This window comes from Pieris napi, chromosome 8 (genome assembly GCF_905475465.1).
Source record: "Pieris napi chromosome 8, ilPieNapi1.2, whole genome shotgun sequence".
Classification (NCBI taxonomy): Eukaryota; Metazoa; Arthropoda; class Insecta; order Lepidoptera; family Pieridae; genus Pieris; species Pieris napi.
Window position 1 is genome coordinate 2,167,003 of NC_062241.1, and position 18,469 is coordinate 2,185,471.

The 18,469-nt window shown below is 31.3% G+C and overlaps 3 protein-coding genes and 1 long non-coding RNA gene across 6 annotated transcripts in view; 3 read left to right on the forward strand and 1 right to left on the reverse strand.

Moving 5' to 3' along the window:
• LOC125051557 overlaps window positions 1-7,116 on the forward strand; it is a 35,786-nt gene extending 28,670 nt beyond the window's left edge. For both annotated transcript variants that reach the window (XM_047651961.1, XM_047651962.1), the window contains 4 exons: window positions 3,800-3,964; window positions 4,750-4,841; window positions 5,241-5,388; window positions 5,978-7,116. In XM_047651961.1, coding sequence (XP_047507917.1) covers window positions 3,800-3,964; window positions 4,750-4,841; window positions 5,241-5,388; window positions 5,978-6,258 — 686 coding nt within the window. In that variant the 3' untranslated portion in view covers window positions 6,259-7,116. The remainder of the gene's footprint in view (window positions 1-3,799; window positions 3,965-4,749; window positions 4,842-5,240; window positions 5,389-5,977) is intronic.
• A 1,864-nt stretch (window positions 7,117-8,980) lies between these two features.
• On the reverse strand, window positions 8,981-10,453 carry LOC125051940 (telomere length and silencing protein 1 homolog). Its single transcript, XM_047652570.1, has 2 exons — window positions 9,938-10,453; window positions 8,981-9,729 (listed from the first exon to the last, which is right to left on the reverse strand). Exons 1-2 carry the CDS (start codon window positions 10,356-10,358, stop codon window positions 9,236-9,238), a joined length of 915 nt encoding a protein of 304 aa, XP_047508526.1. The 5' UTR covers window positions 10,359-10,453; the 3' UTR covers window positions 8,981-9,235.
• A 135-nt stretch (window positions 10,454-10,588) lies between these two features.
• LOC125051938 (malate synthase-like) lies at window positions 10,589-18,296 on the forward strand. Of its 2 annotated transcripts, none has more exons than XM_047652567.1 (7): window positions 10,589-11,031; window positions 11,185-11,443; window positions 12,008-12,335; window positions 13,283-13,457; window positions 16,210-16,318; window positions 16,682-16,936; window positions 18,036-18,296. In XM_047652567.1, the coding sequence occupies exons 1-7, from the start codon at window positions 10,781-10,783 to the stop codon at window positions 18,285-18,287; spliced, it is 1,629 nt and encodes a 542-aa protein (XP_047508523.1). In that variant the 5' UTR covers window positions 10,589-10,780; the 3' UTR covers window positions 18,288-18,296. The 2 variants fall into 2 exon arrangements, with proteins under 2 accessions (XP_047508523.1, XP_047508524.1); XM_047652568.1 differs by having other exon boundaries at window positions 10,945-11,072.
• On the forward strand, window positions 13,464-14,701 carry LOC125051942. The gene is made up of 2 exons (XR_007117372.1): window positions 13,464-14,001; window positions 14,123-14,701. It is a non-coding gene; the product is annotated as an uncharacterized LOC125051942 (long non-coding RNA).
• Window positions 18,297-18,469: the final 173 nt, after the last annotated feature.

Here is an 18,469-nt window from a genome sequence, read left to right on the forward strand (position 1 = left end):
TTAAGATTGCTACAGATGTTAATATGTCCAATTTGGTTAAATAAATAATGTCTATAGAATTGTTTGAAAACAGGTGCATGCTTGTTTAGATTCTACGTCCGTAAATGGGACAGCGTTGAATCAGGTGTTTGCATTGTTATATCCGACTGGAAAATGAGTAAGTTAAATTTGTTGTTTAATATTAAGGACAGTATTCGGAAACCGGACCAATTTTTCAAGGAAAGACGTTGTTCATACAACATATCATATATAAATAATTAATTCCATTGAGAGACTTGTTGACTCGAATCAATCAAGAACCGTTTACGTGGGGAAACATTCACGTGGCCGATCGGTGGCTCTGGATGAGTCATTCAGTGCCACCTACTTGATCTACCCTGTAGCAGTCAGAATGGGGAAGACCTAGAAATATGGAGAACTATTACCGGGAGAAAATAACGAAATAGATAAATGAATAAAAATGTGTTTATTCACAGATACACAAACACGAAAACTATACTTAACAATATCTGTAAAGTGTCTTTAAAATATACAATAATCTTGTTACATTGAAATATTAATATAACCATCCTTGAACAAAAAATTACTAAACAAACAAGATGCAAAAAATTCAATTTAAACAGAATTTTCTCGAGGAAAATGATAGGCGAAAACAATGCACGATGAATGACTCAGAGTCACGTTATGAAACGTGCAGAAATGTCGCTTATAATATAGGTTTAGTATAGTATAGACACATTATAAACACTGCATATTGTTCAAAGTATATTTATAATAATATAGGTCGACCGAGTCTGGTAGCAAAAAATTGATGAAAGGTCCTTCATATAAAAAAACATTAGTAACACGTGGTTACTTTAGCTATTAATTAATAGGTTAAAATAATCCACCGTAGATATTTATTTTATTTTAAATTTATTTATTTCCTGATAGATATTATCTAATTAATAATTATCCCATGTGTTAGTAAATATCTTTTTCAGTTAGTATGTATCAAGAACCCTCTTCAGTAATGGCCTCCTTCAAGGCTTGCCAGCTTTCTCTATCCCGAGCTATTTTTAACCATTGGGGACCAGCGATTTTTTTGATGTCGTCATCCCATCTGTAGTCTGCCTCTGTAGCGTTTGCCTGGTCCACCATAGATATTGAAAGCTAAAAAGTTTTCTCTCAGCCCTTATTCTTCTTGATATCAACTAACTAATAGAGAAATTCGTTGCTGATTTGGACCATTCTTTAGTATAGTAAATTCATAAATTAGTTATTTATTACAATGGATGACTAAGGTCAACCATAACTGTGTACGTAACGATTGGTTTATTTTATATTGGTGTATTTGTCTTCACATTGAAAGATTCACAAATAATACATGCAATGGTGATAAAAATAACAAAGATTCGCGCTAGTCACGAACAGAATTTTATTTCTCGAAACCTATTTTTGTAAGTCACGATCTTCTCCTTAGAGCTCTGTCAAAATTGTTATACTTTATAAAGAGAAGTTCAGACAGACAATGATTTGAAATCGGATAATATATACAGAGAAGATAACAAACGAAATTGCACCTATTTAGCACAATTGTTTGCAGTGCAATCCAATGTCACGCCATTGTGTCGTGTTCAGGGTTTTTTTTTATGTTTTTCTTGCAATTGTAAACAGCCATCACGCATAATTTAATATCTTAATCCGAGTCATCGGTGACCTTGTCTTGTGTTTAAATACCTATGATTTTAAAAATGGAATGTAGTTTCTTAGGACGAAGTATTTTTTGTCGTAATTTTATGTAGGCAAAATATAGCTTCCTTCTTCATAGGGGCCGTTCAAGTATTACGTAACCACAGGAGGGAGGGTTTTTTTGATTTTCTTATTTGTTGATTACGTCAACAGTAATTATTTACATGTTTACACATATTACAATTTATTACAAAAGATGTCAAAGTGAAAAAAGTCTTGATGAGCGGGCAAGAACTCTCCGCCACTCTTTTTAACCGCAAAGTTTTTGATTTCCAAAGTAAGAAACACCATGCATGAGTGGGCGAAATACTAGCACGCATAGTAAAGTTAGAACAACAATACTGTATAGCTAACTTTAATATCTTAGCTTCGCTCAAGTTGTCTTATAGTTTTATCAATAATTCTTCGAGTCATTTAATTAAAGATGGCTTCGTTCTTCAAGTCTAGACACAAAGCTTATCCTTATCTAATCGACTCTTATCCCTTTTCTATTTAAAGAAATTCAATTTCTGTTTTCAATTTAAAAGTTCTAAGTCCTTATCGGAAATTGTTTACCGTATGTTTTAGCAGAACTAAAGTGAGGTGTTTATAACTGAATGTTTCATTCATTAATTTACCGTGAAAAAACCTTGAAGCAGAGTTTGCGACCTAAATGTGTGAATTACGCTAGCCGATTTAATTAGGAGTTAATTGGATTAATATTTAATATATCATTAAGAGGATATAATGTGTATTTTTGCATATAATCCACTCAAAAACTATTTCATTATAAGATGTTACAAGGGCTTTATTTATTTACCAACAATATTTTTAAAAACTCTAGCAGTGCCAAGCTGCCATTAGTATTTTATGAAATACCCCTTATGACTATGACTATGCTACATATATGTTCACTATGTTAATAGTGCATATTTTATTGCAAAATTTTAAGTTTTTAATTTTTTACACCAAAACGTATGAAATTAGTATCACATCGAAAGCTGTTAAGCAAACTCGCGAAATCATAATTGGCTGTTTTTTTTTGTACTTGGGGTAATGCATTGAGCATGGGTACCCCACCGCGGCGCGAATGCTTGTTAGTGCGGGAGGGTTATGTGGGAGTCGCGATTGTGCATACCCACTAAAACCCCAAGGCGCCACCAACAATCACCTTAGGTGGGATGCGGCAACAGCAGAGTTGCGTCCTCTCCGTAATTTTCTATACACATTAACTAGTTTGCTAGACTTATTATGGGTTCTATATAGAAATATTTGTATTTATTAAAATACAAAAATTATTTGTCAATCATTTCGAGTACGCAATTATGAAATTGGTTCACAGAAATCAGACGTGGACATATGACTAATGGTTAAACTATTACTTAATTATTTTAACTATTATAGTGTCACTCACCTACGACACTAGTAGATTATTGCTTTGGTGTATGATGTACTAACTTCACTCTGTGCATACGCAAGTTAATCAGATATAATATTGAAAGTGAGTTTTGATCAGCTTAGTTAGAAAACGTAAATTAACATTAGAACCGTGTTCATTACCATTTTCCTATGATAAATACATGGAAAATATATGCCGAACGAGCCTACGGAACATCCATAATAGGCAGCTACCGCAGCTCATGAACAATTAGTAGTGGGTGCATTGCTGGCCTTTTAGTTTTTTTAATAGTTGGAGGTCGTATCTCACAGGGACAGCAGATTACACAGTTAGCTAATATTGATAAATATGTATGAATTGTTACCATGGTAGAAAATATCGTACTAACCTTAGTCCAAGTTTTATAAAGAAAATTCTTCTGCGATTATTGGTTGCCAATAATGGATCTTATGTAGGGATAAACATTGCGCCACGTTTCGTGTTTATGATCAATATGGATGCAGTGAAGTGTAACTAAATAGAAATATTTTTTTCTGATTTATTGTGTATATTTTCTTTACTAATTGATTGCTACAAGCAGTCGTTCTATTTAGGTTCTAGAAATAGCTATATAAATTCTCAAGGCCCTATTCATACTTTAATATTTTTAATTATTCAAAATGTTTTAAATTTTCATTGTATTTATTCCAGCGGCCGTGTACTTAGCGGGTGTGGTGGGCGCGATAGGTGTGACAGTGTTGGGTGTGTTCTGTGTGCTGTCCGTGCTCCAGCTCGCCATGATCTCATCCAAGGAGAAGGTCGCCTTCAAGTACACGCACCTTGTTATGACCAAACTGGCGCTTGCGTTATTAGCGAGTGAGTATATTAGTCATTAATTTTCTTTACCTATAAATGGTACTTAGTTTTGAGTGAGGGATTGCAAACTTACAAATAACCTAAAGTTAACAAACGTTGCTAATGAGAGACTACTATTAAGTATTCTACTATATGTTAAAGGACTAATATGTACTACTAAAAAGTACTTATATGAGAATTAAAGTGAGACAAACAAAAATATGTATAGGTAAATCTAATATATAAAATTCTCGTGTCGCGGTATTTGTGGTTAAACTCCTCCGAAACGGCTCGACCGATTCTAATGAAATTTTGTGTGCATATTGGGTATGTCTGAGAATTCGACAACATCTATTTTTCATCCCCCTAAATGTTAAGGGTAGTCCACCCCTAAATATTTTTTTTTATTTTTAGATATTTTTTTGTTTTTATTTTTTTATGATACAGCATTAAAAAATACATACAACTCCTAACTTTCACCCCTCTACGATCAACCCCTATTTTTTTATTATAAATGATATACATGGCAAAACGACGTTTGCCCGGTCAGCTAGTATTATATAGTTTTTTACTACGATTTCTTCGTCAAAAATTTTCTAATTCAGGCTAATGTGGAGGCCAAAATTGTTTGTTTGACGTACTAAAGAACTCGTATATAATACTTATAAAATGCAATAAATTATAGCAAAATAAAACCAAGTAATTTTATTAGATTTAAAATTTGACCAATTGGTTTGTTCAATTACTTTAGAGGTGTTTCTTTCACATACTCAGTTATGGTCTAATTAAAAAATCATATTTTTCAGCGTTATTGTCAATAGCAGCAGCCGGTCTATTTGCAGTCCAAGGCGATGACAGAGGTTTCTACATCTATAGAGGAGAAGCTTTCTATGTACAGGTACGTAATTAATGAATATAATTGTAAAAAGCCCTTAACTCTAGATTACCAAATGAATTTTTCCTTTATCTAAAAACTAAATTTCTCTTATTTTATCTCTTATACTATCGTGATTAGTTTATGTATATACCCAGCTTTCGATTCCAAGTTTCCGGTGAATTAATTCGGTACTAGATATAAAACTGTATATGCTTTGCTAAATATTTTAATTGCCACATTGCTTACTTGTATGGTACTCGCATAAACATACCTTCTCATTGATTTTTTTTATTAAGTTATACAAGATAAAACCTATACGTGCAGTCAGATTGATTTAGATTTTATAAATAAGTGGATAGCTATTTAATAATTATTAAGATTTTTAGTGCGATTAATAATTTTGGTATTTTTAAATTGCAGATAGTATGCATCGTTATAAATTCGATATTGTTTATAATGTCGGTATACGACACGTTATTTTCGCGGAGAGATGGTGGCGATCCCACAAACCCAATTGGTGAAGCTAATGCCACTACCATTAATAATCCAGGGTTTAAGGAAGGAAGAGGTGAGATTCTTGGATTTATGTATAACGTCATTTTCTATGTCAAAATTCATTACAATTTTAGTTATAATCCTGGTATAATTACAGGTTTATTTCTCCCAATATTTGAATTTAGTATAGAAAAGTAGTCGTAACTGTTTTGTTTAATATTATATATGTACAGTGCGCAAGCCAGTCAAATTTTTGAACCTTAATTCAGTAGCTGTACTCAACTTTCAAACTGGTCAGTGGCGTAACAATACAGAGCTGGCAAAATGCCACGGGCCCCCGACCCAAAAGGGCCCCCTGCCCAAGAGATATTATTTTCTATGGATGAATGTGAAGTCTCCAATACGCATTGGGCTAGCGTGGGGACTACAGTCCATTCTCTCTCGCCTAAGAGAGGAGGCCTATGGCCATTAGTGGGACATATACAACGTACTTAATACGTTGAAAATCTCGAAGTTTATTCAAATTATACTGAGTAGGGACGATTTTTACTGTTAGGGCTCCATCAAAAGAATTGCCACCAAAGAAAGCAAACTGGTCTAAGTCTAGTAAATCCAAGACTAGTAGTCTTAACACAGTATTTGCATAAACAATTCATTTCCAGGCATATCAATGACAGACGCGTCGGGCAAACCGTACACCACAAACGGTCACGGTAGCGTAGCCTCCATGAATACCACGGCCACCACCTTAACTGGCCTCTCAGACGCCAGTACAATAACTAGGTCGCCTCTGAGGTCATCTTTGAAGAAACCCAGACCCAGGGAAGGTGAACCGGGCGGGATGGGTATCCAAAACCCAGGGTATTCGGGGAATTCCCCACCTCTCAACCGTAATGGCAGCCAGAAGAAAGTCAGAATACAGACGCACAGTACTGAGGTGTAAGTTGGAAGATTCCAAGTGGAATTAGTCGTCCAGACTTATTCCAATAGCAAGGTTTATTCCAGAATGTGAATATTTTTTATTTCCACCTGAAAAGTTTAAATTGACTTTATACCAATGTGTTTAGATTTTGATTTGGATTTTTTAAACCATATATAAAGCAATCTAGAATAATTTTTAGGTGTAAGAGATACTTGGACACTCGTCTATTGAATTATCTATAAATGTAGATAAATAAATACAGTTTCTGTATCTAAAAATCTTACGAGCTATGTTTAAAGCCCAATTAGTTAACTATAGTTAAGAAGTATGCAGCAGTGTAAAACCTCAAGTTTAAATGTTAATTATTAATGGCGACTCTGAGTATGTCTGTCTAAATTAAATGTTTTACTTGATGTCTATACAAACTTTAAATATTAATGTTTTTCATAAAGCATAAATCTCTTGAAAATCTTTATAACTTTTATAGTCAGTAAAGTATACAAATAAGGTATGATATTATGTATGAACCTACTATAAGCCTCAAATATCTATTGTTATATTTTCATCACTCATGTATCTGAAACTGATTAATTGCATTATTTTGTCTCTTTTTGTCGATTTGTATTTAGACTGTGATGAAAAGAGATAAATGCGTACTAGTTATAATGGTTGAATTGGTCTGATTTTTTATTATGAATATAATCAGGTTAACATTTTATAAAATAATTTTAGATGTATTAAAACACCATCACAAATTATATTGCACAAGTAATATTAGTTGCAAATATAACAGAGGACTTAGAATTTGTCACCCGACTTCAGTTTTTAAATTTATTTAAAAGTATGAAATTATTCTTTTTTTCTTATAAATGATTCTCAAGTCTTGAGATAAGCATAATATGTAAGACATTTTCTTTCGAAGAGCATAAATTTGTCTTTCATGAATATAATAAGACAGGCCGGAAATGTTTTATTTATAAATGTCTTAATATTACATAGTTCCAAATTATATTTTACACATTTTAAGGTATATTTTTTGTCATGCAATATTTTAAAGATATTATTATTATAAATGATTATTGTTCATATTAACAATGAAGTTTAAAATTTATATTTTTACAAACTTAAGCACTATACAAACATTTTTATATTTTTCTTTTGTTATTAAAATTTATCATGCATACTGACCATTTTGATATTTAAATTTTCATACATTTTTGTATATTTGCTTGAACAAAGTTCTGTTTTGTAAATATTGTGGCACATAGTGTTAGGATGATAAGAATTTTATATACTGAATTTAATATTTTATTGCAATATTTTTAGTGTTTTGATGTTACAAGTATTAATAAAGACGGAGTAAAAAACCAATAAATTCAGAACTAGTTGGTTGAAATTGTTATGTTTACAGATTTTGGCTGATTCAAATCAGATAACTATTACTAATTTAGTTGTTTTTAAGATCCATTTAAAATAAAAATAGCAAAAAAGTATCTTAACAATGTACCTATGTCCTCCGTCTTGGTTATAAATGTAAATATTAAAAAAAAAATTAACCCACCAGGTTTTAGGGAATTAGATTAGTATTGGTCTCAATCAGATAAACCATTTTGTAGTACCTTAAGGATATTATTAAAAAGAACCCCAAAATGAGACCAATGGCATCTCATATTGGCGAGGTTTTCTAGACTAAGGGTAAGTGAATCAAATCCAATATGTTTTTGACATACAAACTAAATCTTACCGTTGATGTCTACCTTCACCACTTTTGCCTTCTTTCTTTATGTAAGATACCATAGATATTTCTTTGTAAGTGTTTACTCGTTCTTTGGAAACAGGTTATTAATTTTATTATTCGTACCTTTAACACAAATAATGGTTTTCCATGCTCATACATGTCGCTTCAATATTCTTCGTTTCTGGTAGTACAAACAATTATGTCCAATTAATTTGGTATATATTCCAAATATATGGGAAAATTATTAATTGTCATTATATTGTATTAACTCTAATATTAATCAGATTTTATTGTTCATGCTTAAGGGTACAGATTCGTATACATTCTCTTGGTTATACTAAGTAACCAATAATCTTGTTGTTTTTGTGAGCTGAATATCAATCGTAATTATTGTTAGAAACATCAACTTTCAGCCATTGGTGTTATGTTTAGCCTCATATTATTATTTGATAAACTACATTATCTAAATTGTGCCTTTTCCCAGCAAGTGTTCTTGCTTTTTTTACTTAAGTTTATAGTTTTATCCGTCCACTTTCTGGTCTTAGTTAAGTCTTACGTTAAGTGTAATCAGAATTTATATGAACGTTATTTTTTCTGTAATTGCATAGCAAAAGTACGCCTTGCGTCAAAAATTTAGATCGGAAATAAGTATTTAGCCACTATAGGGTAAATTTTCGGAAATACTACTTATTTTAATTTATAAATTGAAATACTTTTGTTCATAGCTTGTTACATTTTTATCTTTGTATTACATTTTCAGTAATTGTGAATTTTTTTTATTAAAATATTCATTTTATGTACCTTTTTAGGTAATTATTATACAGTCTCCGTCCGTTATAATTTGTTTTAAGTTGCAAAATAAAATGTCCAATTAACATCAGTGTGTTTCTTTTTACATTCAATTAAATTATTTTAATAGCTATATATTATATAGAAAGAATGTTTGTTAATTACTTTTTTAATTAATTCTTGATCTCACAAATTCCATATGATAAAAAAAATTAGTACCAAAATTTAATAATGTTTATTCAAAATTTTAACCCTAGAATTAATAAATAAGTAGGGTGCAAATTACAAATTTGTAGTTTTCATTATGTATGGAAATAAAAGACATCTTAACAGTTAGAACTTAGTAAATTATGTGTCATTTATCATAAACATATTTGTAACTGGAAGTCTTAAAAATGACTGTTTATAATATTATGTTATGTAACAACTTTAGTCTTATCAATGATCTGGCAGATTTATATTAAGCAATATTTAATACTTTCTAAACTGTTTCCTAAACTTTTCATAGTGATAATCATCAGTTGCCCGTTCTCCTTTAGCTTTTTTCACTATTTTATCCACACTTTCATCTATTGAAGTCACAACTCTAACCTCCTTTGGTTTTTCTTTTTCAACTTTTTTTTTCTTATTGTTAGCATTTTCTAAGTTAAATCTATTATGCTGGACAAAATTTACTGCCATATTTGTTGGCACAAATTGGGATGGGCCATCTTTTTTGTTTTGCCGTTCCCAAAGAAGTTTCATTTTTGCTTCTTCAGTGGCTTCAATATTTTTAATTTTTGCTTCAATACCAAGGTCCACTTCTGGAATACCACTAAGCATTTGATTTGAGAGCATCTCTTCTGATTTATGTGTGGAGGATACTCTTAAGTGTTCAGGAAGAGAAAGCAATGCTGCTTCTTCTGGCGACAAGTATTTAAGTGTATCATTTTCATCTCTTTCCATGTTTTTCTGATCATGCCCCTCTGAAAATAATAAAATGTTATTTGTTGATGTTATTGTTATTATATATTACAATCCTTAGATTGAAATTATTGTGAAAACTAGTAAATATAATTATGAACATACAATTGAATTTAATTGAAAATATTTAGCAGTAAAAACATTTCAAAGCCTGCAGTGCAAAATTCATAAGCAGACAGGAAAACAAAAAAGTAGTTAATACCACCATACCTTTTCGTTTTGATAGTTGCTCTTCAATGTATTTCATCATTTCTTCATCTTCATCACGTTTATTTGTTTCGGCAGAGAATTGTGTCCCTATACCCGTATCATATGCATCATCTACTTGCTTAATTTTACCACCTTTTAATGCTTGCATATTAATCAATCCACCAGATTTCACTTTATAAGGATCTTTACATGTCACTTCATCCTCTAAAGTAGTTTTTTGTCCTGTCGCCAAAGCAATTATACTAACACCATTGGGTCTCTGTCGAAGTTTTTGTAGTTCTTTTGCCTCTTGTAATTTCGCTAAGATTTGAATCTCATCTTCCTCTTCTTCGTCTTCCAGTTTTACTCTTTGTCGTAAATTCTTTCTCTTTTTTGGTTTAAATTTAACTTCAACATCATCTTTTTCTTCTTTTTGATCCATGACGAATCATGAAATAACTTTACTTACCTACAAAGTGTAATAAATAATAATATACTCAACAGTCAACAATAAGGTTTGTTTTACTGTTTAATGTTTTGCTGACAGCTTTGTATGTACATTGTACAATTTACAAAGGTGATTGTGAATTTGTGACTGACACTGACAAACTATGACAATATGACATTGATGTAAGCGTTGCTTAGATTGTATCTGTCAAGAACAGTATCTTCCTATAAGAAGCCTGAAGTTTTAACTTTCTGATAATTGTTTACTGTTTACGAACTTCGGCATTGCTTAGCAACAATAACTGATAAGAACAGATAAGAGTGCTTCCTAGATACTGTGTTGTTAAAGTCAAGCGCTGTGTTAATAAGGGTATAAAAGAGAATCTGAAGGAACATAACAACAGTTTAATTTAAAAAATGGCAAATGTCTTACTGTTGCAATCGCCTCCACCGAAATTAGAAGATGTTCAAAAGAAAATTTTTGACGAAGGCGCAAAAGCATTTTTAGGTAAACTTCATCAGCAGTTTGATAAAGAAGTAGATGAACTCTTTAAAACAAGATTACAGCGAATGGTTGAATTAAATGCGAAAAACGTTTTAAGTTTTAAAGCTTCTCCTGAGAGGATAGATAGATCGTGGAAAATTGCGTCTTTACCTTCGAGACTGCAGTATGTATAGTATGCTGTATGGGGATATGCTTCTCACAATGGTATCATCATCGTTTTCCATTTTCATATCTTTTAGCTTGTTTGTGCACATTTCAATATTAATAACATTTTTTTTTAGTAAATAAGTGCAATTTAAAAATTTTATGTTTTAAGGAATCGCCATTTGGATTTAGGGGATGTATCTGCTTCAAATACTGCTCATTTTGTTAGTGCTTTGAATGCTGATGTTCAAGGGATCCAAGTGGATTTTGATGACGGTCATTGTCCAACATGGAAAAACCAGCTCATGGCTTATCACAATATATTATCAGTGATCAGTGGGAAATTGCCTGGTGCACCATTCAGTATAACAACATGCCCCATTCTTATGTTGAGACCTCGAGCTTGGAATATGATAGACCATGATATTTTGGTAAGATATTTTACTGGTTATGTAACTGTTTGAGTACTTTTAGTATCATTAAATATGCAATGTCCTTGTGGAATAAGGTTTATGTTGTGTTGTTCTATTCAGTTGTAATAAATATTACTTTTCAATATAGATAATTTGAATAACACAGTGTAATGCACCGTAACATTATTCTGTACCCAATAGTAAAACCTTTTGTGACCACCCAGATACTCTTTATAGATAGTTACCATTTACAAGTTAGTCGCCTTGGACAGAACACAGTGAGAGGAGGCCTTTGCCGAAAGGCATACTGTAATTAGGGATATTTTATATTTTAATTTATATATACTAACTTTAAAACTTACAATAATAAAGGCTATTTTATTATTATGTGCTGTAAAGTACTAGAAAGTCGAAAATAATACTAACAATAACGCGTAATTCAATCCCCGCCCCGCATCGTAACGTTTTACAAAAGAAAAAAAAATTGTTACGTAATACTTGAACGCTAAGTAAGTATTATACTAAATCCATAAAATAATAAATTATCATTGTTTCATTAAGAATATCTCTGAAAACTTTTAGATAGATGGAAAGGAAGCAATTGGACCTCTTGTAGATTTTGGAATCCTAATCTATCACACTGCAAAAAAACTATATGAAGCCAATAGTGGGCCATACTTCTATTTGTCTAAAGTAGAAGGTGCATCAGAAGCTAAATTATGGAATGATATATTTGTATGGGCACAGAATGAGCTGCATATACCACAGGGGACCATAAAAGCGTGTGTTTTGATTGAAAATATTGTATCAACATTTGAGATGGATGAGATATTGTTTGCTTTACGAGAACATTCTCTGGGACTTAATTGTGGTATATGGGATTACTGTGCATCCATCATTGCTAAATTTGGTAAGATACAGTTTGTAATCTAGTCGGGTTTTAGTAAATTTATCTGTACTAAAATAATATTCTAAAATTCTATTATTTTAGCCATAATAATCTAAAATTCTATTATTTTAGCCATAATAATCTAAAATTCTATTATTTTAGCCATAATAATTTTTGAGCCATTTAAATTAAAGCGCAGATAAAAACTACTTAAATAAAATTGATTGCATAAAATCAATTGTCACTAAAAATTAAACAAGTACCTAAACTTTAAATTAGCAATTTTCTGGTTTAATGAGAAAATTAGTTGGCCTTGTTTTGTAACCACTCAAACAAACTAATCTTGTATTCTGATTGGTTTTAGTTACTTTTTGTTAAATAAAATTGAAATATTTCAAAGATCAATTAAGAAAAGAATATTTTGGTAGGCTTTTTTGCAATGCAAACATGCATTAGTCAATGTTAAATCTCATATATGTCACCGTAAAATTGTAAACTATCTCGCGAGATTGTAAACTGTCGAAAGATTGTGAACCTCAACGAACTGCTTACAATTTAACGTATTATTATTTGGTAGTTATATGAAATTGTTGGGAAGTAAAATTAATCTGTAATTGACCAAAGAAGTTTGAATGATAACTAAGTTAGTGTAGTACAATCTACCGAATAATAATACGTTAAATTGTAAGCAGTACGCTGAGGTTCACAATCTTTCGACAGTTTATAATCTCGCGAGATAGATTACAATCTAACGGTGTTTACAATTTTACGTTAACATATATATAACTTTTATATTTTTATTGGATGCAAGAACTTTTTTAACATTGTTTTCATAAACAGATAAAATAATTATATTGTATACTATATGGGTAAATTCTACCTTCCTAATCCTTAGGTTTTTCTATTAGTTATTATTAGTAATTTAATGATTTCTAATTATCTGTTTCTTGTTTATTATTTGTTTACAGGTACAAAAAAACAATTTCTACTGCCAGATAGAAATAAATATGTGAATATGGATAGACGTTTCCTCAAGAGTTATATGCAGCTGGTGGTAAACACTTGTCACTTACGTGGGGCACCGGCTACTGGAGGAATGGCTGCTGCCATGCTCAAACCAGGATCGGTCGGTACTGATAATTCGTAAGTTTCATTGAAATGATTATGCAGTGTGTTTTTTTGAAGATATACTTCTTTAGGCGCGTTATGAAAAATTGATGAAATGATGAGAGTGAAATTTTACGATGCGCGCGCACCGTGACACAAAATTAACAGAATGAAGTTGCCCACGGAAGATGCTATGGCATTGGACATAATTTAAAAACAACATTCGAATAATAATAGAATTTATGTTACACTTAGGGTGGGTTGTTTCAAACCATTTGCTATCGTAACTTACGTTCGTTAAAATTTGACAGACACGTATGAACTTTAACGTCTGTTAACTTGTTAGCGTTGCTTCATTGTTAAAAAAAGAGTTCGTCATTGTTAATGGGGTTGCCTGTTTGCGTAACGCTATTTTGACCTAATGTTTTATGGGAATTTTTTTTAGTAATAACAACATTGATAAAAACAATGTCATTTGAAACATTCTGTCAAGTTTGACATCGATGTTTATTGTTTTGTACGAAAGGATAGTTAAAAAGTGTTTAATTTTAATATAAATAATGGAAACCTTTTCGCCAAAGTAAGTATAAAGCTATTATTTTATTATTATATTGCATGAATTGTATATGCGCAAAGTATATATATTATATTGAGAGATATAGTTAGAAGTGTATTTATTTACGTGACTCATTGACTTTCAGAGAACGTTCGGTAAATTTGGAAAAGAAGAGGACAGATTTAGAAATTTAATAGTAAAACATAAACACATATTATTTCATAAAAAGACAGACAGTACTAACAATTTTAAAAAAAAAGAGGGCATGGAGTGCGATTCATGCAGAATTTAATGCCCTTTCAGATAATAAATATGAAAAAGAAATTTTTGAGGTGCGTGTTCAACATCTAAATGAGAAGAGGAAGAACGATGAAATCATTTTTAAACTACAAGAAAAAAAATTACTTACTATTAATTATACTAAAGGGATGTAAGATTATATGAAACTGCCATTTCTAATGTAAACTGTATGAAAAGTGGTACTTATTTACCTTTACAATAAAAAATAAACTTACTATAACTTGTTTATGATCAGAATTGCTTGAAACTTAGTATAAATGCTCTTCAAAATAATTAAAGTTGTGTGTATAAATGTTATAAAATTTGTGTAAAAAATAATAAAAACTGTAAAAAATAGATTTTTAAGATGAATTAATTCTTATGTGCATAGGCAGGCTTAACTATGTAATGTTATAATTCGGTAATAAAAAGGCATATTATTTTTGTAAAACATTTTATTTCTCCACCAAAAGCATGCAATATAATATAACAGTATATAATATGTTAATCCTTCACCATATTTCACATCCATACCATAAAATAGTTATAATCTGAAAATAAGACAGCTTTAAAATTATAATTTGAGATTTGTTTTCTTTGAAGTTAAAAATAATCTAAATATTAACATACCTTGCAAAATAATAATAATTAAACTATGTATCCCACATATTAGAATAAAATTAAATTTAGAGAAAACTAGTTTTCTGTTTGTTGTCAATGAAGTTAACTTTGGTCTAAATTAATAAAATCTGTAGGCTGTAATTCAGTTAGTAAAGGCATATTATTTTTGTCAAATATTTTATTTCTTTACCAAAGGCATGCAATAAGCAATATAAACAGTATAGAATATGTTAGTCCTTCACCATACCACCCATACACCCATGCCATAAAAAAGTTATAATCTGAAATATTAAATTTGCAATTTATTTTTTGAAGTCAAAAATAATCGTAATATTTAACATACCTTGCAAAATAATTATTAATCAAACCATCTCTAATATTAAATTCAGAGGAAACAGAGTTTAGGAAGTACGAACTACGAAGTTACAAACCAAAATTTGACGATTACCAATGGTTCAAGCACTGGTTAACGTAAGCGTAACTTTTTAACGAACGTAAGCTGTCATAGATGGTGAATCAACACTTTTTTTGTCTAACGTTCGTTAGCGCCATATTTAACGGTTACGTGTCCGTCAAAATTTGTTGATGCAACCCACCCTAAATGTAAGAGAATAAATATTTATTTATTTAATTTTTCAAATGTAAACTGAACTTTATTGACTATAATGACTCCTTTTCCAGTCTTTGATTATTTAATTGTAATTACGCGTACATAAGTACACGCACCCTTTTTTTTAGATTAAAAATGATAATACATAATATATACGTCTTGGCCTTAGATTCCAACAGTTTATTTGATAATTTTAATTTTTTATAGAGTAGTAGATCAGATGTTTGATTCTGATATATTACGTAGTTGAGTTTTGCTCGAGAATGACTATCACCATTTAACCACCACTCAATACCGGTCATACTGGTTCCTCACAATTTTTGCCGTACAAGCAAGTATAATTGCGCACATAGAAACTAAAATCTATTAGTGCTCGGCTGTGATTCGAATGCCCTACTTTGGGGTCGAAAGTCGTACATTTAAGCCGCTAGGCCTGCTCTCTGAAACTACTCATATTTTGAATTGTAATGGTTGCAGGTGCTTACAAAAATTTTATATAAAAAAACTATGGCGATTTCAAAGAGTGACAGAAAGTTTATTGCCAGTTCTTCTCGTCCCTTTAGATTTAGAAGCACTTTTTTACTGATGTTCTTAAGTGTAGATTAAGTTAGCTACATGAAAAAATTATATTTTGATTTTAATAGATCTGTGTACACACAATATGACCATTGACCTACTTACCATTGTTTATTTGTGAACAATGGAACACATTTATGTTTTAGATCGAAATCAATAATAAACAATGTATTGGAAGCAAAATTGAAGGAAATAGAAATGGGCGTGGATGGATTCATGGTGTACGATTCGCGTATAGTGCCGCATGTTAATGAGGTAATAATATGCAAATATTACAATGTTTTTAAGCCTGTCATCATAAAATTATTCACCTTGAACTAGTTCGTATTTTTTGTGTAGGTACGCCAGAACTTTTTGGAGCTAGAATTAATTTAACTTTTTTTTAAATAAACTGTTATATTTAGAAATTAAAATCAGTTAAAAAGTTTTATAAAATTCTCTTTATCCGTCTCCGTGTCTTAGTGGTTAACCTAAATACAGGGTTCGGTTCGCGACGAAATCGTTTCAGACTGATCGCACGTTACTTAGAAAAATATTTATGACTTATTTAAGTTTAAGACTTTAACTTTTATCCTTTCATTTTATTAGTGAAATGAAGTACCTAATAATATATTCCAGCTTTGGAAGAAAAGCAGCACGACACCCAATCAAATTCACCGTATTTTTGACGTTTCCGTCACACCTGATGATTTACTGGCAATACCCGCTGGTGGAGTGACATTGCAAGGTCTTAAACACAATGTGGCCGTGTCCATTCTCTTCATATACCAATGGCTGGCTGGTGTTGGCCATTTCTTTTATAGTGGAAATGTGGAAGATTCAGCCACAGCTGAGATTTCTAGGTACCAGATTTGGCAGTGGATAAGGTTTGGGGTAAGTGGAAATGTGGTTAGACCGGGTTTTAATGGAAAGTTTCAATCTAAATTGCTACGAGATTTTACAATGAGATTCCGTCCACCCTAATCTTATCTTAATATATATAAAGTACGTGTCACGTTGTTTGTCCGCTATGGACTCCTAAGCTACTGAACCGATTCCAATCAAATTTGCACACGGTGTGCAGTTTGATCTAACTTAAAAGATAGGATAGCTTACATCTCAATGTATACCCGCAATATTATTTGTTTATTATTTGATAGTCACAATTCTAACAGATGGCGCAGTGTTGAAAGTACCAATGTTTCACATAAGCTACAATTTAATGGCATTAACACCAAAAAAGCATGGTGGTCCCCATGACTGGTGTTCTCCTACCATTTTTCCCTTGAATAGGTTACTACTATGTAATATAGCAAAAATCTTAGCCACAGCAACGCTTGGCCGAGTCTACTTGTTGTTGTATATTTAGAACATTAGATTAAAACTTAAACTGCGGAAGAGTTTATTATATGTGATGTGCTTTAATGAATAAATAATTAATGGTAAATTAAATACGATATTTACATGTTACGAAAGATAAAAGAAAACATCTTGATTATTGGTTTGTGTTTTGCTACTATAATGCAGTGTTAGTTATTATTTTTAACTCTGTCTGAAATTTAAATAAACACCGAAAAACGTTAATGTAGAGGAGATAGTGGAAGGATTGGTACATTTTCACATAATTAATCATTTTAAATCAAATTAGAAGTATAATCCCATATCTCCCCACATAAGTTGATAAAAGTAAGACTTGGAGATTTCTATTTTCTTATTTGTATAGTATTTGCTGTGTGGCTCACATGTAATATAAAATGTTATTTTGTTATTACAAATGCTCTTCAAGATATCTTTCATGATTTATGAAAAATAGCAAAAATATTGAAAAAACCAGCTTCTAGGTTCTGGCCTAAGATTTCTGCATCTCTTTCTCTAACGTTTGTTCCGAATAGGCAGCCGCAGCCGCCTGCGCATGACACGCCTTGATTTTTAAATTTAAGGCATACATTTCCTCACGATGTTTTCCTACACCATTTAAATAATGTAATTTCAGGTACCATTAGAAGACGACCCAGCACGCCAAGTGACGGCAAAATTAGTTGAAAAAACTGCAGCTAATTTCGCTGCTCACGCGCATAAGAACCTTTGTCGTTCGAACGCTGAGCGCAAACGGCTTACGGCTGCCAGATATATGAGTATGGAAATATTCCTCTCCAGGAATCCTCCAGAATTTATCACCAGCTATTTGAATGATAATCATAAGTTTAGAACTCTACATAACAAGAGTTTGTTGAGTAATTTGTAGGTTACCTTTTACAAACAAACATTATATACTTATGCTTTAAAAAAAAATTGTTTCTGGGTCTTCAAAATCGGGTTTTATTGATACATAGCATATGTATCGCGTATTTTCATAATAAAAATACTAAGAGGCGTAAAAATGGAGCCTTGTGTTAATGTAGTTTGTAAGTACCTATATATTGTTTT